General features: G+C 40.6%; 1 protein-coding gene across 1 annotated transcript; it reads right to left on the bottom strand.

Moving 5' to 3' along the window:
- Nucleotides 1–456: 456 nt before the first annotated feature.
- On the bottom strand, nucleotides 457–22,853 carry LOC138947189 (zinc transporter ZIP6-like). The gene is made up of 10 exons (XM_070318624.1): nucleotides 22,745–22,853; nucleotides 10,665–11,297; nucleotides 9,946–10,115; nucleotides 9,479–9,618; nucleotides 7,222–7,391; nucleotides 6,166–6,417; nucleotides 5,785–5,872; nucleotides 4,648–5,034; nucleotides 1,926–2,113; nucleotides 457–1,248 (listed from the first exon to the last, which is right to left on the bottom strand). The coding sequence occupies exons 1-10, from the start codon at nucleotides 22,751–22,753 to the stop codon at nucleotides 1,102–1,104; spliced, it is 2,184 nt and encodes a 727-aa protein (XP_070174725.1). The 5' UTR covers nucleotides 22,754–22,853; the 3' UTR covers nucleotides 457–1,101.
- Between the last annotated feature and the right edge of the window lie 3,189 nt (nucleotides 22,854–26,042).

A 26,042-nucleotide genomic window follows, 5' to 3' on the forward strand; every position in this document is an offset into this window, starting at 1 on the left:
CTATAAATATACTGCCCTCATGTGTGTGCTTCGTGCACATATTTGTGAGCTACACCCACTCGCACAATAATGGCCACTTGTCTCCTATGACGCTCTACCACCATTAACATAAGTATGTTCAGATCGTATCCAAAACCAGGCACTTTAAGTAAAAAGCACAGTCCAAGAATCAATTCGTTGGCCGTTGATGTCGTAATTTGTGTCCTAGCCGTACTGAAATAGGTAGCTATCTGCAAGGACATTTGAAGTTATAAAGTCTACTAAGACACTCTACCACCATTATTATATGTTCCGTAGATAATTGCTTGTGTTCAGGTCGTAATAAAAACTAAACACATCAAGTGAAAAACAAAGTTCAAGTTTCAATCCGTCGGCCGTAAATGTCGCAGTTGTGCCAGAGTCGTACTTAAAGATGTAGAACTTTATAACTAGAACAAATTCAAAGCTAATTCTGAGAAGTTGACTGTATCTTTAGTCGATGAATGCATTCAGATCGTATTCAAAAGCAAGCACATTAAGCGAAAAGCACATTTCAAGTTCTATTCGTTGACCGTTTTGTCGTAATTGTGCCCGAGCCCCTCTAAAAGATACAGTTATCTCTAACAAATTCAAATTCAATTCTGAGAAGTTCACTGCATCTTTAGTCGATGAATGCGTTCAGATCGTATTCAAAAGCAAGCACATCAAGTGAAAAGCACAGTTCAGGTATTAATCCGTTTGCCGTTGATCTCGTAATTGTGTCCGAGCCATATACTGAACAATACAGTTATAAGGAGAACAAATCTGAGAATTTGACTGTATCTTTAGTCGATGAATGCGTTCAAATCGTATTCAAAACATAGCACATCAAGGAAAAGAACGGTTCAGGTATTGATCCGTTGGCCGTTGATTTTGTAAGTGTGTCCGAGCCGTATACTGAACTATGCAGTGATAACGAGAACAAATTTGAAGTTAATTCTGAGAAGTTCATTGCATCTTTAGTCGATGAATGCGTCCAAATCGTATATAAAAGCAAGCACATCAAGGGAAAAGCACAGTTCAGGTCCATTGGCCGTTGATGTCGTAATTGTATCCGAGCCGTACTGAAAGATGAAGTCATATTTAATCGATGAGTGTTTTGAGGTCGTGTTCAAAGACAGCGATGATGAGCATGATGCCTGCACCGACCCCCACACCCACACACTGCAGCAGCAGCTGACTGCCGGGACTAGGCCCTCCCTTTCTCTTCGTCACTGTCAGCTGCGGTAACTGCAACATAACACACACAGATTAGGGAATTATGGAATGAAATTGAATGAATGAACTCAGTACATTTACAGAATGATCCGCAGATCTATGTAGGCTAGGAACATTTGTACGTATGTTAATAGGGTCATTCCATCCACGTCGAAAACGATTGCATGGTCAATCTTGTCTGTCAGAGAAAAGTAGAAAAGCTCATTTCGCGGACAATATCAACCAATAACACACACACACACACACACACACACACACACACACACACACACACACACACACACACACACACCAGGGCCGGATCCAGGGGGGGTTTCCTGTTGCCCGGAACCCCCCCAACTGGCCTGACCATGTACCTCCTCCAAGGGTAAAAAAAATGATATATAGATATATATATATATTGAAACAATAAACGACCAGTAAATGACAAATACTCCCAGAATGCACCATATTGCACATATTTTAATCTAGATTTCACACATTCTCGGGGGCGGGGGGGGGGCATGCCCCCGGACCCCCCTAGGAGGTTCGGGTGCTTCGCACCCTCAACTAATGTACCCCTACCACAATTGGGCCCCCTCACCCCTCACCCTACTTAGGTACGGCCCTGCACACACACACACACACGCACACACACACACACACACACACACACACACACACACACACACACACGTCACATCACTCACCATATCAGCCAATGAGATGTAGAGGAACATGCCCGCCACAGTGCAGAAGATCCAGGAAGATGCATTCTCCAGCTGCCCCAGGAGTACACCAATCACCATGCCGATGAAACACAGGACTGAGGACAACACGTTGTACATCAAGGCTTGCTTTGCCGGCATGCCTGCCTTCAGCAGCATGGCAAAGTCTCCTGCACAAAGAGAGATATGTTTGTGATGAAAACAGTTATCTGCCAGCAGAATATGAAAATAGTTGGTTGCAAGGACTCGTCAGACATTATTAATTACATGAAACGAAATTAAAAACAACTCAGGTAAAAAACAGAATTGATTGACATATTTACTCCCAAAGTCGCCAGGGTAAAATTTATCAGTAGGGCCTATTAGTTATCATCACTAATTCGACCATGCTTTTTACATTTAGTCAAGTTTTGACTAAATGTTTTAACGTAGAGGGGGGAATCGAGACGAGGGTCGTGGTGTATGTGTGTGTGTCTGTGTGTGTGTGTGTGGTGTATGTGTGTGTGTGTATGTGTGTGTGTGTGTGTGAGTGTCTGTCTGTCTGTGTGTGTGTGTAGAGCGATTCAGACCAAACTACTGGACCGATCTTTATGAAATTTTACATGAGAGTTCCTGGGATTGATATCCCCGAACTTTTTTTTCATTTTTTTGATAAATGTCTTTGATGACGTCATATCCGGCTTTTCGTGAAAGTTGAGGCGGCACTGTCACGCCCTCATTTTTCAACCAAATTGGTTGAAATTTTGGTCAAGTAATCTTCGACAAAGCCCGGACTTCGGTATTGCATTTCAGCTTGGTGGCTTAAAAATTAATTAATGACTTTGGTCATTAAAAATCTGAAAATTGTAAAAAAAAATAAAAATTATAAAACGATCCAAATTTACGTTTATCTTATTCTCCATCATTTGCTGATTCCAAAAACATATAAATATGTTATATTCGGATTAAAAACAAGCTCTGAAAATTAAATATATAAAAATTATTATCAAAATTAAATTGTCCAAATCAATTTAAAAACACTTTCATCTTATTCCTTGTCGGTTCCTGATTCCAAAAACATATAGATATGATATGTTTGGATTAAAAACACGCTCAGAAAGTTAAAACAAAGAGAGGTACAGAAAAGCGTGCTATCCTTCTTAGCGCAACTACTACCCCGCTCTTCTTGTCAATGTCACTGCCTTTGCCATGAGCGGTGGACTGACGATGCTACGAGTATACGGTCTTGCTGAAAAATGGCATTGCGTTCAGTTTCATTCTGTGAGTTCGACAGCTACTTGACTAAATGTTGTATTTTCGCCTTACGCGACTTGTTACATTTAGTCAAGTTTTGACTAAATGTTTTAACGTAGAGGGGGGAATCGAGACGAGGGTCGTGGTGTATGTGTGTGTGTCTGTGTGTGTGTGTAGAGCGATTCAGAGAAAACTACTGGACCGATCTTCATGAAACTTGACATGAGAGATCCTGAGTATAGTACCTCCAGACCTTTTTTTCATTTTTTGATAAATGTCTTTGATGACGTCATATCCGGCTTTTCGTGAAAGTTGAGGCGGCACTGTCACGCTCTCATTTTTCAACCAAATTGGTTGAAATTTTAGTCAAGTAATCTTCGACGAAGCCCGGACTTTGGTATTGCATTTCAGCTTGGAGGCTTAAAAATTAATTAATGAGTTTGCTCATTAAAGTTGTCATCAAAATCGATTTTTCGCAAACAGATTTAAAATTGATTGCATCGTATTCTTCATCACATTTTGAATCTAAATATATATATATACATATGTCATGTTAACTCTTAAAATATGATCACAATTAACGAAAATAGATTAATTAGTCTTACGATTAAAATTTAAGAAATCGATCCAATAATGATTTCATCTTATTCTTTATCATTTCCTGATTCCAAAAACATATAGATATGACAGGTTGTATTCAAAACAAGCTCAGAAAGTTAACAAGAATACAGAAAAGCGCGCTTTCCTGCTTAGCACAATACGCTACCGCGCTAATCTGGCGTGTCAATATCACTACGTTTTGCGCGTGGAAGGTGAGCGATTTCTTTCACGCGGGGATTGACGAAGCTGTACTGTCTTGGTGAAAAAAATACAGTGCGTTCAGTTTCATTCCGTGAGTTCGACAGCTTGACTAAATGTAGTAATTTCGCCTTACGCGACTTGTTGTACCATTCTACTGAGTACATCTATGAATGTCTGTAACTTTTTGTGGATTTTTTAAACTCAGCGTGCCATCAAAAACATTCATTTACTGAGCCAAGAGGTTAATCACTAAAGACTTTACAGAACAGCATAATCCACAAAATGCAAGACTAAAACTTAAAACTGGAACAAACTGTGCAAAATAACTTCGGGATTATTTTGGGCCCTTGAAGAAAATTGTATGTATTTTTACAAACATTCTCAGCAGCAGCAGCAATAATCAGCCAATCTTGTTCGTGCGCACGTGCAAACGTGAGCGTGTGTATGCGCCCGAGCACCGATGCACGAGAGTGGTTCATAAGACAATGGGACCCCCCTTTTAAGACCCCCCAATTTAAGACTCCCTCTCTTTTAAGACCAAATTGTTTCAGATGTTATGTTCATATCCTCTGTTAATTTACCTCCGTTCTAAGGCTCCATCCTTTTTCAGACCTGATTTTCTCAGATTTGTAAGGAGGTCGTAAAAAAGATGTTCCACTGCATCACTTACCTATTTCATGGGGTAGTTCGTGACAGAAGACAGCGACAGACGTGCTGAACCCCCCAGTCACACTGCTAGCGAAGGCCGCACCGATGGCGAGACCGTCGCTCAAGTTGTGGATGCCGTCACCCAGAATCACCATCCAAGCCACCGCGGACACAGAGCCAGGCACGTCGCCTTGGTGATGGGAGTGACCGTGACCGTGACCTTCATCGTGACCTTGATCTTCCTCAGAGTGACCTTGGTCTTCGTGGAGAGACTGTGAGCTACTGCTGATTACGTGGTGGTTGTAGTTGCTGCTGAGGAAAATATCGCTGCTGTTTTTGTTGTCATCGTCGTCATCATCGATAATGGCTGTTTCTCTGATCAGAGCATCGTAAGAAGGGTCTGTATTTTCTGTAACAAACAGACATCAAACCGTGAACATAATGTTCTTCACTAATTCCGCAGCGTAGCGTATGTAGCTCTAGGATCTCGTGCTGGCAACGCTAAATTTAGCTCTGTGGCCTTCATTAATAACCTGGAGACGGATGTTCAGCTTTGATTTTAAACATGAAGACTGCAGTGTGAACTGAGAACAGAAACACACTTGCATCGGTCCCACATAGCCATTTCAAAAGAAGGGGCGTTAAAAAAAACCAGCAACAACATCATAATTATCGAAGGTTTGAAAGAAATCTGAAAGGATCCATTGTTATAAATGAAAGTTCCTTCACTGTGCAAAAATACGACAACACACACGTGAACCCGAATGCATTACATTACTGACCGAACTTGCCCATCACTACAGCAAGCACACTTGGCAGAGTCTCACTCAAAGACTCAAAGGCTCAAAGTTTTACTGTCCTTATAAAAACAAGGAAAATTGCCATGCAGTGTCAGGCGATCACAGACATAAAATACATCACATTTACTAAGAATTAAGGATTGCACTCAAAACTAACAACACTAAACCGTATCACATTTACTAAGAATTTAGAGTTGCACTAAAACACATCTAAAAATCCTAAGCAGTCTCTCACGGCATCTAAAAATCCTAAGCAGTCTCTCACGGCATCTAACAATCCTAAGCAGTCTCTCACGGCATCTAAAAATCCTAAGCAGTCTCTCACGGCATCTAAAAATCCTAAGCAGTCTGGCACTTACGTGTTGCAGGAACCATGAGAAATAAGCCTCGTGCTTCGGGAATTCTTTTGGCTCCTACCAAGTCTGCTGCCTTTAGTTGTGCCTTCCTCTGAAAACGACATAAACAAGGGTAAAGCTTGTGTTTATTTTACATTTCATACACTTTAAGAACTGGACAGTTGTGTTTTGAAAAGAAATTAGCGACAAGCATTTTTCTTTCGTTCCCCCATGCACCACCTCCGCTATATATTTGCCTTTCCATCTGTCTGTCTGTCTATTTTTCTTTCATTCTAGACAAACTATCAAATGTGCGTGTGCGTGTGTGCGCGCGCGCGTGTGCGCGTGTGTGTTTGAGTGCGCGCGTGCATCTACCTGTATGTAAAACAAAAAAACAAAAACTACCTGAAGTTTCTTCTCCGCTCGCCACGATGTCACAATGATTAAGACCCTCTCCGCCAGGAAGAAAAACAGAAGACCCAACAGTGCCACCAGTCCTTTCCATACCGATGTGTCATCGTGGCCACCTTCCTCCTCCGCTGTGCCATGATCGTGATCGCTGTCGCTGATGGTTTTGTGGTCGTCGTGGTCGTAGGATGTGGCGTGATCACGTCTGGATGCTGGCTTTTCGTGTTTTCCGTGACCAGAGCTTAGAGCCTACATTAGAGCAATACACAATTAGTAGTTGCGGTGAATGCATGTTATTAGCTAAGTGGTAATTTGAATGTTGATTACGGAAGTCTCTTTCAGAAAATCAGCATTGCTTCAAACCAGCGTGTATTTGCAACTCCATGTTGCTTTCAAGCCCACTATGTCCCTATGGCAGTTTGCGATTGAGGAAAGTGCATGCTGACAAAGATGTTCTTCGTTTACTTTGTAACAGCAACAACAACAATTCCCCCACCACCACCACCACCACTAAAAGTGACTGTTTAGGACTTTCAGATGTATTTTAGTGCAACTCTCAATTCTTAGTACATGTGATATGTTTTAGTGTTTAATGCAATTCTTAATTCTTCGTAAATGTGATGTATTTTATGTCTGTAACCCCCCCGACACTGCATGGCAATATTCCTTGTTTTTAGGCCAAATAAAAATATATGTTGGTTTAGGGTAACCCGACCCTATTTTTTCCCACCGACCCTAAAACGTTTTTTCATTTCTCAAAAAACACACAACTTTTGGCACATTTTGCGAACCATACCGAGATTTAGGGAAGCAACCTCCTTTGAAATCGACTAAATTAAAAATAAAAAAATAATAAAAAACCAAGCCGACATACAGATCCTATGTTTTTGAACCAACATATATTTTTGTTTGGCCTTATAAAGACAGTAACATTTAGAGTCTTCTGAGTCTTGAGTCTTGAACAACAACAACAACAACAACAACAACAACAACAACAACAACACCAATACCAACAACTAAAAAATATCAAACTAGAAAGAATACACCACTAACATGAGGAAGAAGATGCAGCAATGCATCCCCACACAGCGCCCCTACAGCCAGGGCCACCAGGAACTGAAGCAGGTTTTTGTAGAACAGTCTGCGCATGACCGGGATCACAGCGACACCTAGCAGACCCACAAGGGAGATCACCAGCACCGCCACGCTGCTGTACACCCATACTGAAACGAATAGACAGACGCTATTTTTATTCCCATGTCAAACAGAAGCAAGTGAGAAAGTGACGGCTTCCAGTTTGATCATTCTCAAACAAGATAAAACAAACAACACACACACGCACACGCACACACACACACACACACACACACACACACACACACACACACACACACACACACACATAGAAACGATTATGAATGTGAAATATGAAGTTATTTTTCTTTCTCCAAATAAACTGCAAACACAGACCATACCAGTAAGCTGATTACTCAAATGAACATGTCACCTGTACCCTAATTCCAAGCTACACACCAAATGTGACCCTCCACCACGGTATGAGTCGCATGTCACCTTTGCATGATTTTCATATTTTTACATTTTCCTAAAGAGTTTTTTTATGCTCTGTCCAGTGGTGAAAACCGTTTTAGAAAAGAGCGAAAACTGTTTGAGTTATAAGCCTGTGACTAAGGTGACCCTCATACTGTTACCAGACACCCCCCGGACTTATATTATAAGCCTAGCGCAGAACCGCGCGAGGTGACATGCGACTCATTTCGTGGTGGAGGATCACAAATGTCAGCTCCATCGACCCGCCAGAGATCTTATCCAAGTTTGGACGAACAGAAAGACAGACAGACAGACAGAGTGAAACCTACACATCCCAAATATATTTAAACAAGTCGCGTAAGGCGAAAATACAATATTTAGTCAAGTAGCTGTCGAACTTACAGAATGAAACTGAACGCAATGCCATTTTACTCGTAGCATCGTCAGGCCACCGCTCATGGCAAAGGCAGTGAAATTGACAAGAAGAGCGGGGTAGTAGTTGCGCTAAGAAGGATAGCACGCTTTTCTGTACCTCTCTTTGTTTTAACTTTCTGAGCGTGTTTTTAATCCAAACATATCATATCTATATGTTTTTGAAATCAGGAACCGACAAGAAATAATATGAAAGTGTTTTTAAATTGATTTGGACAATTTAATTTTGATCATAATTTTTATATATTTAATTTTCAGAGCTTGTTTTTAATCCAAATATAACATATTTATATGTTTTTGGAATCAGCAAATGATGGAAAATAAGATAAACGTAAATTTGGATCGTTTTATAAATTTTTATTTTTTTTTACAATTTTCAGATTTTTAATGACCAAAGTCATTAATTAATTTTTAAGCCACCAAGCTGAAATGCAATACCGAAGTCCGGGCTTCGTCGAAGATTACTTGACCAAAATTTCAACCAATTTGGTTGAAAAATGAGGGCGTGACAGTGCCGCCTCAACTTTCACGAAAAGCCGGATATGACGTCATCAAAGACATTTATCAAAAAAATGAAAAAAACGTTCGGGGATTTCATACCCAGGAACTCTCATGTCAAATTTCATAAAGATCGGTCCAGTAGTTTAGTCTGAATCGCTCTACACACACACACACACACACACACACACGCACACACGCACGCACACACGCACATACACCACGACCCTCGTTTCGATTCCCCCTCGATGTTAAAATATTTAGTCAAAACTTGACTAAATATAAAAACAAAAAGGCCTGGCAGGAGCTGATTTGGTGAGATTTTAGAGTCGTCTACACGGAAAAAGACAGTGCCCTCATCATAACAATAATAACAAGAAATTCCTCCGAGGTAGGAAAAACACCCCCGTCCTTACCATTCTCACTGCCACCAACTGAAAAGGTTATTTCCCTTTGACCATTAATATGTCCCTCTATAAGTCCTTGTAGAATCTTAATCCACCAATAACTCCCTAACCGTGTGTTTGACTGGTCCCAATTTTTGTAAGGACCGTCTCAGGAATGTATAGAACCTGTTCACCAAGTTTGGTGACGATCGGTCCGTTCATTCTTGAGATCTATATGCGAACACAAACACACAAACACACAAACAAACAAACAAACAAACACATCGACCGAATCCTATACACACCCCTATACCGGGGGTGTAACGAATCCTATACACACCCCTATACCGGGGGTGTAAAAATAACAATAACAACACACAATGGAATATTTTCTTGACATAACCAGCAGCTCACGCTAAACTCACACACAGATTATATTAACATACCAAGTGGTGGGATATCTCCGCTGTCAACCACCTTGTTGGTTGCTGCTTCGGACACAAGCACATCGTCGGTGTCCGCGTGAGTGTGCTTGTGATGATCACTACTTTCGTCTTCGTGTGCATGGGCATGATCTTTGTTATTGCTGTGGACAGACACATGAGGGTATACATCAATGCAAAACTGCACATTTCCCCCTCGAAGTATCAAACAGAATAGCCGTATTTTCGAAATGTAGTCATATTGAAGCTTATTGTATATAACTTTTAAATATCTTTATTTGAATTACCCTCCCCATTTTGATCGTTAGCGTTATTCCAGGCAGAGCCATTGTTGCGCAAGTTGAAGTCAAGGAGACATTATGTTATCTTATTTGATCTTGTCTTAGCTTTTTAAATCTTGTCTTTTCTTGTCTTGTCTTTTTTTCTTATCTCTCATTCACCTTATCGCAAGTTCCCAATATCCTACTAACCCATCGCCAGGACTCAAACGGCCGTGGCCTTGGTTGCCCTGGTGATGATGACAGCCGCTGTTGTCCAATTGGTCGATGATGGCGGGGCAAAGCAACAAGAAGTGGTCAAGGTCAAGGCCGTTCAGACGGTCAAAATGAAAATCAGAAAGTAGCTCCCTCACGTTGTAGCACTAAAGACAGATTAAGCAAGGAAGATACTCAAACGTAAGTTTGTTTCAAAATGTTAGTCTGTCGGCTTTGAAAAATGCTCGCACACACGCATATGCAGAGCTCTAGAGACCCACACAAGAACGCACGCACATACACACGCATGCGCATACGCACGCACGAACACACACACACACACACACACACACACACGCACGCGCATACACACACATACACACACTAACACACACATACACAAACACACACACACACACACACACACACACACACACACACACACACACACACACACACACACACACACACACACACACACACACACACACACACACACACACACACACAGTTTAATGAGAAAGGTTCAACTCTGCTAACATTGTCTTGTTTTGTTCCAGATCACTAGACATATAGACAGAAAAGCAAACAGAGAGACATACAGACAGACAGCCAGTCAGACAGACAGACAGAAGAATGTACATAATGTACACATTCAGAGATCTGTCAACTGGAGACAGACAGACAGGCAGACAGACAGACAGACTTTTACTCACCTCAGAGTGATCTGAGTGAACGTGTGTCACAGCTGAAGTACTTCTTCTTTTCAAGTTTAATCTTCCAGTCTTTTCTTCGTGCACTTTTTGACCAGTCTCTCCTACCATACTTCCCTTTTCTTCGTTATGTTCACCAAGCCCAATGTTCTCCATGAGATGTTGAAGTCCCGCTAAAAGTAGCACATTTCGCTCGCTATACTTTCTGAAAATCTTCTCAATGAAATATTCGCTTTCGCCCATCGCAACTGCGTCCACTTTTGCTGTCGTGTTGAAAATCTCATCGAGATGCTTATGAGCGTGCCAGGATGTTTCATTGGTGGATTCGTTGTTCTGGCTGCTTCCTATCTCCAACTGAATCGCATGATTTGATTGGTCCGATCCAGAAGGCGAATGAGTTGCCCCATCTTCTGATGGATTTTGATTATCATTTTGTCGAGTTTGACGATCGATCGATGTCAATGGTTGAGTATCAGAATTCAGTTTTGGATAATGAATATCCGCATTCTTGGTGGCGTTGTGGGGAGAATGATGGTAGTCCGTGTGTGACAAAACTTGTACAAAACACAGCGTGAACAGAAATACTGCGGTGTAGACTATCTTTGCCATGTTCGTCGTTCCTGCTCGAAGTGTTACCTGTGGAATAAAGAAGCACATGATGATTGTTTTTATCAGTCAGTGCGTGGTTTTCTTTAGCACTCAACCCGGACACAGCCTTATCTTCAAGTTTTCTGTTGCGCGCATCATAACCTAAATTCAAAGTTTAAAGATATCGTCCTCCTCGCGTAGACTATCGTGTGAACCTCCAGAGATCTGTCTGAGCTTTCATGGGGGATATGAGCATCCTTCCATTTGACATTATTCCCTGCCTACTTTGTGTATACAGTGGAGAGTTTTGTTTGTGGTTTATTTTGTTTGTTGCTCAATAAAGTTTCTCTATAGCACTGTCTCGAAACTAACGCGATAGTCGGACAGAGTTGCGCCCCTGGAACGGCAGGTAGTTCTGGTTTGTGTTTGCAAAATGGAACCGCATGACAATCCGCCCTTCAACTTCTTTACCCACGTAGTTTGAACAGCATGCAGACACAGTAACGTTTCCCTCCACCACTTATCTTCTTCTCTCGTTCAGCCATTTTGGACGTAAACAAAACAACCGGAACTACCCGCCAACAGCGCCGCAGGGACGGACGACTCTTATCACTTTCGTTTTGAGACAATGCTATAGGCACAATGATGATATTACTGTCTGCTGTATGTACAAATGCGCTTGTTAAAGGCACAGTAAGCCTCCCGTAAACCATCACAGAGCTCCCCGAGCGTCTACATACAGTACAAGCATACTTCCACTTAAACGCTCACCGAACGGGAACAGCCTGGCTGCTTTCTGTCGAGCGTGAGAAATTTTCAAAGAATTTATTTTCGTGGACTTGGCCCTTTACAACAATGGCGCCTCGTTTTGGTGCTGGACGGCTGTTATGAATATCCCGGAAATCACGCCCGGACAGTAAGCCTCCCGTAAACCATCACAGATACTGTCAGGCTTTTACACACAGTACAAACACCCTTCCATTTAAACGCTCACCAAACGGGAACATCCTAGGTACCCTACGTAAAGAGCGAGCAATTTGTAAAGAATTAATTGTGCAGATTGTCTCGAACACTTTTTGGACCCATCCTGAACTCAGGTCAAACATGAGTTACTTCCCTTAAACTGGCGATAGCCGTGGATCGATGATTATCAGAATGTTTTTGGACCGTGGTGCGTTTTTGCGCTAGACCTAACTTTTAAAATCTAAATAATAAATTGACAGCTTGTTACACAAACATTCTTTAATCATAAAAGAATTCTTTTTTCATCAAGACAAGATCAGTGCAATTCGAAGTTGTGAAAGCCTGAAAAAAGAAAAGCCCGGAAGCAGGGTCACGCAAGGGTCGTAGCAGTCGACGGTTTACTGCGGCATATCGCCGTTCCTCTCAACAGTCCAAAGCCATCGCTAGAGTTCTTGTGAACCACAGCCGTTTGTTTCGTGCATAAAAACGTGCTATTGTAGATGAGCTCACATCAAGTCGCATTCAAATGACTAACTGACGACTACATTGTGAAAAAGGGAAACTGGATCACACGGGTTCACGATGGCTCAGGGGTAAGATAAACCACGCAAAAATAAATTCTTTGAAAATTGTTCGCTATTTACGGAGGGCACCTAGGATGTTCTCAATCGGTGAGTGTTTACATGAAAGGGTGTTTGTACTGTGTGTAAAAGCCTGACCGTATCTGTAATGGTTTACGGGAGGCTTAAAGTGGCTTCAACCCGTGATTTGTAAAAATGTAAAAACATTTTTCAAATCACGTCGAACCTAAAACCGCGATTTGTAAAAATGTTCTTTCTGTCTTTCTTTCTTTCTTTATTTGGTGTTTAACGTCGTTTTCAACAGTTCAAGGTTATATCGCGACGGGGAAAGTGGGGGGGGGGGGGGGGGGGGATGGGATAGAGCCACTTGTTAATTGTTTCTTGTTCACAAAAGCACTAATAAAAAAATTGGTCCAGGGGCTTGCAACGTAGTACAATATATGACCTTACTGGGAGAATGCAAATTTCCAGTACAAAGGACTTAAAGGTACTGAACTTGTCAAATCCAGGTGCACGGAGCCCCTGGGGCTTTTAGTCATACCTCAGGCAGCTATCCGTTAGAAGAACTACCAAGTTTCATTGACTTGCACCCAAAGAGTCAAGAACTGCAATTTTTTTACGAATTAATTTCGTACTCGGACCCGGCTGGTCTTGACCTATTTTTGGATCTAAATTTAGATCAGGTAGATCACCACATCATGCACAAAAAGACACGTCACTAGCAAACTATGTCAGACGTCATCATGAGTTTGTGTAAAACAAAATCGAGGCCGGAATCACTCAGTTGAATCGAACTCCGACCAAACACCACGTAATAACTAGGTTAGTTTATGCACTCGCGTGAACAAGAAACTGTCGAGCTTTACAGATGTTGTCGTTGGGTAGTTTTGGGTTTGATTTACTACCATAGGAGGATTTTAGAACTGTAAATGCACTCAGCTGCAACAAAAACGCAAACGAAGGCTGTGAGCTGCACTGTGCCTTTAACATTTCTTACATACTGCTTGACTAAAATCTTTACAAACATTGACTATATTCTATACAAGAAACACTTAACAAGGGTAAAAGGAGAAACAGAATCCGTTAGTCGCCTCTTACGACATGCTGGGGAGCATCGGGTAAATTCTTCCTCCTAACCCGCGGGGGGTTGTAAAAATGTAAAAATGTAAAACAAAGTAATGCATGCCTTCTATTATTTAAGTTTTTGAGACATCCCAGGGCTCTAAGGGATCTATAGAGCAAATCGAGAAAATTCATTATTGAACGAAGCGCATAGCGCTGAGTTCAATAATTATTTTCGAGTGCGCTAACAGATTTAAGCGCATCGCCATTAGCCAATCAACTGGTTCACATCAGTCATGTGACACCAGTACTTACTGACAATTATTAATATTTGTTGTTTAGAGCCTCTACGCTGAGTGGTGGGGGTGGTTTTAGATTCACATCCCATTTTGGTGCAAGCCCATTTTGCCGCCATCCCATTTTTGCCCCATCCCATTTTCGCGACATTTCACAAGCCAAGCGTCATTTTACTAACATGTCATAACAATAGCGCGACATCCCATTTTGACACCATATCCCCTTTAGCCTCACTATACTAATATACTGCGTTATTCACCAAGAGACATTCCGTTTACGCAAAATCCCATTTTGCCACAATCCAAAATGTCGCGAAATAAGGATGGCGGCGAAATGGGATGACGGCAAAACGGCATTGCGACAAAATGGAATGTGGTGCTAGTGGTATGACACGGTGGTAAAATGACACTTGGCCTGTGACATGTCGCGAAAATGGGATGGGGGCGAAATGGGATAACGGCGAAACGTGATTGCGCCAAAATGGGATGTGGAGCAAATGGTACATAACATGGTTGTAAAATGACACTTGGCCTGTGACATGTCGCAAAAATGAGATGGGGCGAAATGGGCTAACGGCGAAACGGGATTGCTAGCTTTCCACTGGGAGGAAGCGACCCGAATTTCCAAGCGATGGGACAAAAAAGTAATCAATTTTTTTTTCTGAATAGATCCCTTCACTTTAGAGATGATAAGTTAAATATCGGGCGCATTTACGTCATTTGTAAAACATTTTACAAATCGCGGGGCGAATTATTACAATTCACGGGGCGCGCCCCGTGATTTGTAAAATGTTTTACATTTTTACAAATCACGGGTTAACATCGCTCCCTCAACTATACTTGCTTGGAACGCCTTGCAACCTCCTCCCCCCTACTCCCTGCAAAGGCGTACCACCTTTCACCTAGTACGTATACATGCATTATCTTACTAAAGTGGGTCACTTGCATAAGATCTTAACAGCTTAACAGCGTTAGATACTATTCTGCCAGTTTCACAGGATTGCACAAACATTTTGACCAATTTATGCAATTAGGTGAGAGATAAGAGAATTCGGTCACAATACCCAAGTCGTACTAAACCAGCCGGTGTTATACACTGTCAACAAACTCTAGTACAGGGAAACAAACTGACGCGTCCGTTATATCTGTGTCGGAAAATGTAAGGCAGAGACGTCAATAAAACAGTTTTTGGCTGATACAAAAAGAGTAACAGTAAAAGTTAAAATGTTTTCGCTCGAGGTCGTGTCCCTATTGTTACTTATTTTTATTATTGTATCATGTTCAATTAATTACAACCTTCTTAAAACCACGTTAAAGATGGTGTCCATCCTACAGAAATGACGACAAACCTTTCGGCGATTTGAAATGTTTTCCGATTTTTGCCGATTGCTGATGACCATGCAACGACATCCCCACCAAGTGAAAAGGGATGTCACACACACACATGCATCACACACCCGCGCAGCCAGTCAACCACAGACTCAATAAAAATCTTGCATAATAAAAGTTTCACAAACACAAATTGTAGTATAAGAGGAATTGTCAGTAAGTACTGGTGTCACATGACTGATGTGAACCAGTTGATTGGCTAATGGCGATGCGCTTAAATCTGTTAGCGCACTCTTGGAGTGAGCTAACTTTTCCACGGAGCGTATTCTTACGCCCTTTGCCAAAGCGAGACTGTACTCTCATCCTCAGAATTAATTAATGACATGTAGCTTATATTCTTCACTTTACCAAAAAATAACCATACATTTCCTGCGGCTCAAAGCAGAAGTTTTTTTTCCTGACAGATCGCAGGCGCCTGTGCCACAGTTAAGCCCACTGATCTAAAATTAGAAGCGGCTGTGTCTCTTCCACAAATGGTCTCTTCTCGTTTTGACTTGCAAAGATTCTTCTCATATGCCGTGTTAGTGACATGTAGCTTATTAACCACATTACTAAATGATGAGTTAGTGTAAAATTCCCAGCGGAAAACAGAAAACAAAAGTGTTATTCCGATAACGTATCAGCCAGACTAGCATTTGAAAGTCGACTCTGTTATAGTAGACAACACTAAAATACGACTGCATCAGTTCAAGAAATGAATGGTTTCCGAATTATTATTTCAAGGCAACAACAATCGGAATCGAAAACGTGTAGGATTAAGAACGTTCTTACCATGTATAAAACTTATTACCAGCCTGCCTCATGCGTGTAGACGAGCAATTGTTGTTTTTGAAATGAGACTGCAGTGCAGTGCCGTGGTTCGATTTACCTAGCAGCCTAGCAGACGACAAAAACCCCGCAGCAAATTAACATGTTGGGCAAATGTGAACAAACAAACGATGGGGACATAATACGTGTAGGGTTCACAGCATTCTTACGGTTCATATATAGTACCAGTCTCCCCGATGAGTGACGATACAACACGAGAAACATACCACATTTACTTTGAAAATGTGCTAACCGTGGCCTTGGCTGGAGTCAATTCAAGGGGCAACACTCTGCACAGTCAATCTGTCGAAGCTCGATGAAGGTTTCGAATCGGAAATAACTATGAGCACAGTCCTTTCTCAGAGTTTAAATGAGGTCTCTATGAAAGATCATCACTTTTTAGCTTAACGCTACACTGGAATTTACCAACAGAAATTAAAACAAGAGTTTGCGTGTGACGAAAGCACGACACACTTGAGACAGCCCACACAAAAGTAGATCTGACACAAACCTGACCACACAGTTACGCCTATCCAAATGCGCGTCGCAAAATGTGCGTGTGTAAACTCTTGTTTCTCGTCGATCTTCTGTCGCGACTATTTTTGTGCGAACTTTATTTTCTCGCCTCGATCGTCCGATCAGTCGCATGAATGTTTTGCCGCGTCGACATGATTTTTTTCTCTCGTCGATCCTCTGATGTTTGATTTTTAGTGGCGATCATCTATCGTCGCTGTTGCGTCGATCTTTTAACGAGGCGATTTCTCCTTTCATTTGATCAATGTTCGTATTTTTTTCCCCTTCGAAATGTTGTGTTTAAATTTGTTTTCGCTATGGCATTCCGTTTGTCAAATAATTATTTGGATACTTTTTCATGGTTTTTTTTTCACCAGTTTTAGCTAAATAATCATTATTTAGAAGCTCATGTGCTAAATAAGTAATTGTTTATAAACAATGTAAAAAAATTCTACATAATTTTTTGTTTACGTAAACCATTCATTGTTTACCTAAACAATTCATTGTTTACGTAAATAATTCATTGTTTACGTAAATAATTCATTGTTTACGTAAATAATGTATTGTTTACACAAATAATCACTTATTTCACAAAATAATATTTTTTGGGTGGATAAAGTGAGCAGTTGCTAAATAAATCATTGTTTACCTATATAATGCATTATTTAGCAGATTCGCTAAATAATGAAAACTGCTTTCCCTAAACAATTCATTGTTTAGGGAAAGCAGTTTTCATTATTTAGGGGAATCAAGAATTGACTTCTAAGCTTCATTTTTATATTTAGTCAAGTTTTGACTAAATATTTTAACATCGAGGGGGAATCGAAACGAGGGTCGTGGTGTATGTGTGTCTGTGCGCGTGTGTGTGTGTGTGTGTGTAGAGCGATTCAGACTAAACTACTGGACCGATCTTTATGAAATTTGACATGAGAGTTCCTGGGTATGAAATCCCCGAACGTATTTTTCATTTTTTTGATAAATGTCTTTGATGACGTCATATCCGGCTTTTCGTGAAAGTTGAGGCGGCACTGTCACGCCCTCATTTTTCAACCAAATTGGTTGAAATTTTGGTCAAGTAATCTTCGACGAAGCCCGGGGTTCGGTATTGCATTTCAGCTTGGTGGCTTAAAAATTAATTAATGACTTTGGTCATTAAAAATCGGAAAATTGTAAAAAAAAATACAAATTTATAAAACGATCTAAATTTACGTTTATCTTATTCTCCATCATTTGCTGATTCCAAAAACATATAAATATGTTATATTCGGATTAAAAACAAGCTCTGAAAATTAAATATATAAAAATTATTATCAAAATTAAATTGTCCAAATCAATTTAAAAACACTTTCATCTTATTCCTTGTCGGTTCCTGATTCCAAAAACATATAGATATGATATGTTTGGATTAAAAACACGCTCAGAAAGTTAAAACAAAGAGAGGTACAGAAAAGCGTGCTATCCTTCTTAGCGCAACTACTACCCCGCTCTTCTTGTCAATTTCACTGCCTTTGCCATGAGCGGTGGCCTGACGATGCTACGAGTAAAATGGCATTGCGTTCAGTTTCATTCTGTGAGTTCGACAGCTACTTGACTAAATATTGTATTTTCGCCTTACGCGACTTGTTTTTCTTTGTGTATCTATATATATATACGACTAGTGTCTGTGTGTCTGTCTGTTCGCGATGCACGGCCAAAGTTCTCGGTGGATCTTTTTCAAATTTGAACACCGTATTCAGCTACACCCCGGACACAACCTCATCGATGAGATATTTCAACACGTGCTCTCGGCGCGCAGCGCTGTGCGCGCTGAACCGATTTTGTTTTTTTTGACGGGATCCACAACCAGTAACTCTTCCTTATCTTCTCCAGTGTTTTCAGCCGCGATTATCTCCCTTCCTCCGTGTGGCGTCAATCCATATTCCCGTTACTACGTTACTATTTTTAGAAGGTCACTGCACGTTACTATTTTTAGAAGGTCTCCAGTGTTTTGCGCGTTTATCTCCTTTCCTTCGTGCGTACACCGGCTTTGCCGGGTCCCAGGCGCAGCCTGGTATTCGGCTCTACTTCTTCCCGGCGAAGCCGGTACCCGGCGAAGCGGGTAATCATCTAGTATACTATAATTCAATACAAGGTATCTGCAAACATTATTTATCAGAAAATGTTCGTACATTTGTTTATTTTACAAGCTGAAATTGCCGTACGAAAAGAACTGAATGGGAAAACAAACAAAAGGTCAAGGTCATGACCGGGAGCGTTTAGTGTTTGCATTCTCTCCCTTGAAGTTGTTGAAAAAAAGTTTTCCGTCCTAAGTTTTCTGTTCTGTCTCAACAAAAACTTTCTCTTTCCATTTCTCTTACTGCATTATTAAACTTTTCTTTTAAAGGCACAGTAAGCCTCCCGTAAACCATCACAGAGCTCCCCGAGCGTCTAAATACAGTACAAGCATACTTCCATTTGAACGCTCACCGAACGGGAACATCCTGGCTGCTTTCTGTCGAGCGTGAGACATTTTCAAAGAATTTATTTTCGTAGACTTGTTCCGTTAACAACAACGGCGCCTCGTTTTTGCGCTAGACCTAACTTTTAAAATCTAAATAATAAATTGACAGCTTGTTACACAAACATTCTTTAATCATAAAAGAATTCGTTTTTCATCAAGACAAGATCAGAACAATTCGAAGTTGTGAAAGTTTAAAAAAAGAAAAGCCCGGAAGCAGGGTCACGCAAGGGTCGTAGCAGACGACGGCCGGTTTATCAATGCAAATCGCCGTTCCTCTCAACAGTCAAAAGCCATCGCTAGAGTTCTTGTGAACCACAGCCGTTGTTTCGTGCATAAAAAAAACGTGCTATTGTAGATAAGCTCACGTCGAGTCGCATTCAAATGACTAACTATGACGACTGCATTGTGAAAAGGGAAAACTGGATCACACGGGTTCACGATGGCTCAGGGGTAAGATAAACCACGCAAAAATAAATTCTTTGAAAATTGTTCGCTCTTTACGGAGGGCACCTAGGATGTTCTCAATTGGTGAGTGTTTAAATGAAATGGTGTTTGTACTGTGTGTAAAAGCCTGACCGTATCTGTGATGGTTTACGGGAGGCTTACTCTGCCTTTAATCTGGAAGTTACACAACACAACACATGTACAACTTGGTATATACGAAACTGGGTAATGTGTTGAAACCCCAACAAGCTCATCTAGTTTAGGGATCCAATCATAATATTCTTCCGCTAGGTGAGTTGGCGCGCCGCGCTGAAAACATGGCAAATCCACGGTGTGAAGATTTGATTAAACAGTTGTCGGAGGCATTGTAACAGCTATTTTTAGATAAGAGTGTGTGGAGAGACCTTGTATTCAGTTATAGTAATCACTGAAAGACATAAAACTTAGTTCAGAAGCGAATCCTAGAAACCCCTAAATAATGAAAAATGTGTTGGGTAAACAATTCATTGTTTACGTAAATAATTCATTGTTTACGTAAATAATGTATTGTTTACACAAATAATCACTTATTTCACAAAATAATATTTTTTGGGTGGATAAAGTGAGCAGTTGCTAAATAAATCATTGTTTACCTATATAATGCATTATTTAGCAGATTCGCTAAATAATGAAAACTGCTTTCCCTAAACAATTCATTGTTTAGGGAAAGCAGTTTTCATTATTTAGGGGAATCAAGAATTGACTTCTAAGCTTCATTTTTTTTCTTTGTGTATCTATATATATATACGACTAGTGTCTGTCTGTCTGTCTGTTCGCGATGCACGGCCAAAGTTCTCGGTGGATCTTTTTCAAATTTGGACACCGTATTCAGCTACACCCCGGACACAACCTCATCGATGAGATATTTCAACACGTGCTCTCGGCGCGCAGCGCTGTGCGCGCTGAACCGATTTTGTTTTTTTTGACGGGATCCACAACCAGTAACTCTTCCTTATCTTCTCCAGTGTTTTCAGCCGCGATTATCTCCCTTCCTCCGTGTGGCGTCAATCCATATTCCCGTTACTACGTTACTATTTTTAGAAGGTCACTGCACGTTACTATTTTTAGAAGGTCTCCAGTGTTTTGCGCGTTTATCTCCTTTCCTTCGTGCGTACACCGGCTTTGCCGGGTCCCAGGCGCAGCCTGGTATTCGGCTCTACTTCTTCCCGGCGAAGCCGGTACCCGGCGAAGCGGGTAATCATCTAGTATACTATAATTCAATACAAGGTATCTGCAAACATTATTTATCAGAAAATGTTCGTACATTTGTTTATTTTACAAGCTGAAATTGCCGTACGAAAAGAACTGAATGCGAAAACAAACAAAAGGTCAAGGTCATGACCGGGAGCGTTTAGTGTTTGCATTCTCTCCTTTGAAGTTGTTGAAAAAAAGTTTTCCGTCCTAAGTTTTCTGTTCTGTCTCAACAAAAACTTTCTCTTTCCATTTCTCTTACTGCATTATTAAACTTTTTTTTAATCTGTAAGTTACACAACACAACACATGTACAACTTGGTATATACGAAACTGGGTAATGTGTTGAAACCCCAACAAGCTCATCTAGTTTAGGGATCCAATCATAATATTCTTCCGCTAGGTGAGTTGGCGCGCCGCGCTGAAAACATGGCAAATCCACGGTGTGAAGATTTGATTAAACAGTTGTCGGAGGCATTGTAACAGCTATTTTTAGATAAGAGTGTGTGGAGAGACCTTGTATTCAGTTATAGTAATCACTGAAAGACATAAACTTTAGTTCAGAAGCGAATCCTAGAAACCCCTAAATAATGAAAAATGTGTTGGCTAAACAATTCATTGTTTACGTAAATAATTCATTGTTTACGTAAATAATGATTTATTAAGCAACATTGCTGATTGTTTATAAACAATGTAATATAAGTTTAGATAATATATTGTTCACGTAAACAATATATTATTTAGACGTATTTTACATTGTTTGTAAACAATCAGCAATGTTGCTAAATAAATCATTATTTACGTAAGCAATGAATTATTTACGTAAACAATGAATTGTTTAGGTAAATAATGAATGGTTTACGTAAAGAAAAAAATATTTAGAATTGTTTTACATTGTTTATAAACAATTACTTATTTAGCACATGAGCTTCTAAATAATGATTATTTAGCTAAAACTGGTGAAAAAACATGAAAAAGTATCCAAATAATTATTTGACAAATGGAATGCCATATTTCGCTGCTATATTTTGTCATTGTTTTGTCGTTCAAACTTCCGTCATTCGATCTATCGTCGCTCAATCTGTTGTAGCCTACCGGCATTTGTCAACCTGAGTGTTTAACAATGTTCGTTCTTTTTTTTCCCAACGAAATTATGTATTTCAATATTTTATTCGCTGCTATATTTTGTCATTGTTTCGTCGTTCGAACTTCAGTCATTCGATCTATCGTCGCTCAATCTGTTGTCGCCTACTGGAATTTGTCAACCTGAGTGTTTAACAATGTTCGTTCTTTTTTTCCCTTCGAAATTTTGTATTTCAATATTTTATTCGCTGCTATATTTTTTCATTGTTTCGTCGTTCGAACTTCAGTCATTCGATATATCGTCGCTCAATCTTTTGTCGCCTACCGGTATTTGTCAACCAGAGTGTTTAACAATGTTCGTTCTTTTTTTCCCTTCGAAATTTTGTATTTCAATATTTTATTCGCTGCTATATTTTGTCATTGTTTTGTCGTTCAAACTTCCGTCATTCGATCTATCGTCGCTCAATCTGTTGTCGCCTACCGGTATTTGTCAACCTGAGTGTTTAACAATGTTAGTTCTTTTGTATTTCAATATTTTATTCGCTGCTATATTTTGTCATTGTTTTGCCGTTCAAACTTCCGTCATTCGATCTATCGTCGCTCAATCTGCGTGTTGAAGAAACTTACCTTCCTCATATGAAGGATGTCGCTCGCCGAGCAACCCAACACCTGAGTATACCTGAGTATACATTCACCCCCCGGCGTGTACTCTGCGTTCACTCAGGTGAAACGGCTGTTGTCTGCGTCTTTGTTCAAGGATTTTAGTTGAGCTAGCCGATAACCACAGGATAAGACAATCTCTTAAGAGGTGCTGTCCAGTTACAACCGCCGGACGAGGGACTTTAATGCAATCTTTGTGAGCCAGCTGGTTTTGATACCAGGTCACACGTTTGTGTCAACATTGAAACTTTGCGTCAGTTTTGACATCAATGTTTGTAGTAAAACAAGTCGCGTAAGGCGAAAATGCAACATTTAGTCAAGCTGTCTTGAACGCAATGCATTTTTTCAGCAAGACCGTATAAGCCTACTCGTAGCATCGTCAGTCCACCGCTCGTGGCAAAGGCAGTGGAATTGACGATCCAGAATAGCGCGGTAGTGGTTCCGCTGAGCAAGATAGCACGCTTTTCTGTATCTCCTTTCTTTTTTACTTTCTGAGCTTGTTTTTAATCCAAACATATCATATAAATATGGTTTTGGAATCAGGAACCGACAAGGAATAAGATGAAATTGTTTTTAAATCGATTTCCAAAATTTAAATATAATCATATGTTTTATATTTTATATTTTTTGAGCTTGTGTTTAATCCGAATATAACATATTTATATGTTTTTGGAATCAGAAAATGATGAAGAATAAGATGAAATTGTTTTTGGTTCGTTTTATAAAAAAAGTAATTTTAATTACAATTTTCAGATTTTTAGATTAAGCGTCCAAGCTGAAATGCAATACCAAAGTCCGGGCTTGGTCGAAGATTACTTAACCAAACTTTCAATCAATTTCATTGAAAAATTAGGGTGTGACAGTGCCGACTCAACTTTTACAAAAAGCCGGATATGACGTCATCAAAGAAAATTATCGAAAAAATTAAAAAACATCTGGGGATAACATTTCCAGGAACTATCTTGTATAATTTCATAAGGATCGGTCCAGTAGTTTACTCTGAATCGCTCTACACACACACACACACACACACACACACACACACACACAGACCACAGACACAGACACAGACACAGACACACACAGACACACACACACACACACACACATACACACACACACACACACACACACACACACACACACACACACACCACGACCCTCGTCTTGATTCCCCCCTCTATGTTAAAACATTTAGTCAAAACTTGACTAAATGTAAAGACGGATACATCCCAGCCTGCCGTAGCACGATCTGCTGCATCCCGACCTGCAGCAACCAGACCAAACACATCCCGATCTGCCGCAGCTTGATCTGCCGCATCCCGATCTGCCGCATCCCAATCTGCCGCATCCCGATCTGCCGCATCCCGACCTTGCCGAGCGTGTGTGTCTGCGATATCAAGTAGTTTTTCATTAAAACAAAACCATGAGTTTTAATATGAGACTGTCTTTACGTCAGCTAGAGGCATTTTCCTGGCATTGTACATGCTACAGCATATATTTATTTTTTGAGTTAATCTGAGCACTATACCCTTTTCTTGTTGGAAGCATTTTGTTTCTCGCCAAAACGCACCGAGTGAGCTCTACGTAAAGGCAATCCATAATTGAGCCCGAAGTCGACTTCGCGAAGTTTTTTTAAAACGAAAACTCAGTGCTAACGTTTTGTGCGGGCAGCTTCGCGAAGTATCCTTCGCCCAGTTAAGGACGTGTTTTATGGCAACAATCATTCTCCACAATCATCTCTCAGATTTGACTCCTCATGTTCGGTCAGTGTGTTTTGGTTGGTTTACAAAAAAACAACAACATGTGCAATCATTCTAGAATTTACCAACTTGCGTTTTTGCAAACGAGCACATGAAATGTTGCTCTGTGCGGCGATATTTACGTTTTGGATTTACTCCACTTACTGAGTGAAAAATATTGTTTGACGCAACATTGACATTGTATAAATCAATTGCGGCAGATCGGGTTGAAGCAGATTGAACAAAAGGCACTATTAAAAACAATATGAAGACACTTTAATAACATAAACTACATTATGGGGGAGGGGGGATGAAACGAACTGAGAGTGAAACAGTCAGGGAGACAGAGACAGAGACACATGGACACAGAGACACAGAAACACAGAGAAAACAAATGATTGTGAGACGACCATACGCACCTGTTTTAACTGTCGTCTTTAAAGCGTCCGTTGCAAATCCACAGGGAAACACATCCGGCGTTACATATGTCAGTGCTCAATCTGTGTTCTGTTAGTACTAAGCCACAGTCCATAGGCAAAAATATGAAACGGTCAGAAGCGAACCTTCTGACGATACGCAGGACGTGGTCTGTCAAAACTGGTGAAAGTCCCCAAGGAATAACGTGGAACTTCAAGCAGAGAAACTTCAAAAAACAAAAAAACCCGTCTTTAATCAAATTCAACACGCCCTCGTCATCGAAGCTTTTCCGAAGTTTACACTCCTGAATGAATAAGCTTTATCCGTGATTAGAAATGGGAAGTGGATCAAAACTCTACAAAGTCCACACTTAACAACTTGAACCGCCCATTGAAGTAATCAAATGATCAAAACGTAATCAAAACGTTTGTGGAGAGACACATTTTGCCATACGAGCCACTGATGTTTTAATGTATATATCGCACGGCCGTTTGGCATGCACACGGGCCTTTTTTGCACACACAAACAAACACACACACACACACACACACACACACACCACAAATGCTAAACAGAAACTAGCAGAAGAACCTTTACCCCCTCTACTCGCTTTACTACCAAGCCTATTACACACATATGATTCATTATTATAATCATGCGTGCTCATCACTTTGTGTTTGCACACATACTAATAAAGCAGAGAAAGGTGTGTGCAAAAAAGGCCCGTGTGCATGCTAAGGGGCAGTGCGGTATAGACATTACTTTTGATATCAGTGGCTCGTGTGACACTGTTTGTCTCTCCATACGACTGTTTAGATACGGTGTGTGTGTGTGTGTGCGTGTTTATGTGTGTGCGTGTTTGTGTGTGTGTGTGTGCGTGTTTGTGTGTGTGCCTGTTTATGTGTGTGTGTGTTTATGTGTGTGTATGTACGTGTGTGTGTGTGTGCGTGCGTGGGTGTGTGTGTGTGTGTGTGTGTGTGTGTGTGTGTGTATGTGTGTGTGTGTGTGTGTGTGTGTGCGCGCGTGTGTTTTACGGTTGTACAAAGCCTTTTCCACACTATTCTCAATGCCGTTTTTCTCTCATCGTTTGGTCGTAATTATGGACA

This window comes from Littorina saxatilis, linkage group LG14, assembly GCF_037325665.1.
Source record: "Littorina saxatilis isolate snail1 linkage group LG14, US_GU_Lsax_2.0, whole genome shotgun sequence".
Lineage (NCBI taxonomy): Eukaryota > Metazoa > Mollusca > Gastropoda > Littorinimorpha > Littorinidae > Littorina > Littorina saxatilis.

What these genes read in the sequence shown, in the direction of transcription:
- LOC138947189 (XM_070318624.1), bottom strand. An exon ending in TTCACTCAGATCACTCTGAG is followed by an intron (nt 10,116 to 10,664) that starts GTGAGTAAAAGT and finishes ATCTGTCTTTAG; the next exon opens with TGCTACAACGTGAGGGAGCT. An exon ending in TGCTGCATCTTCTTCCTCAT is followed by an intron (nt 6,418 to 7,221) that starts GTTAGTGGTGTA and finishes GCTCTAATGTAG; the next exon opens with GCTCTAAGCTCTGGTCACGG.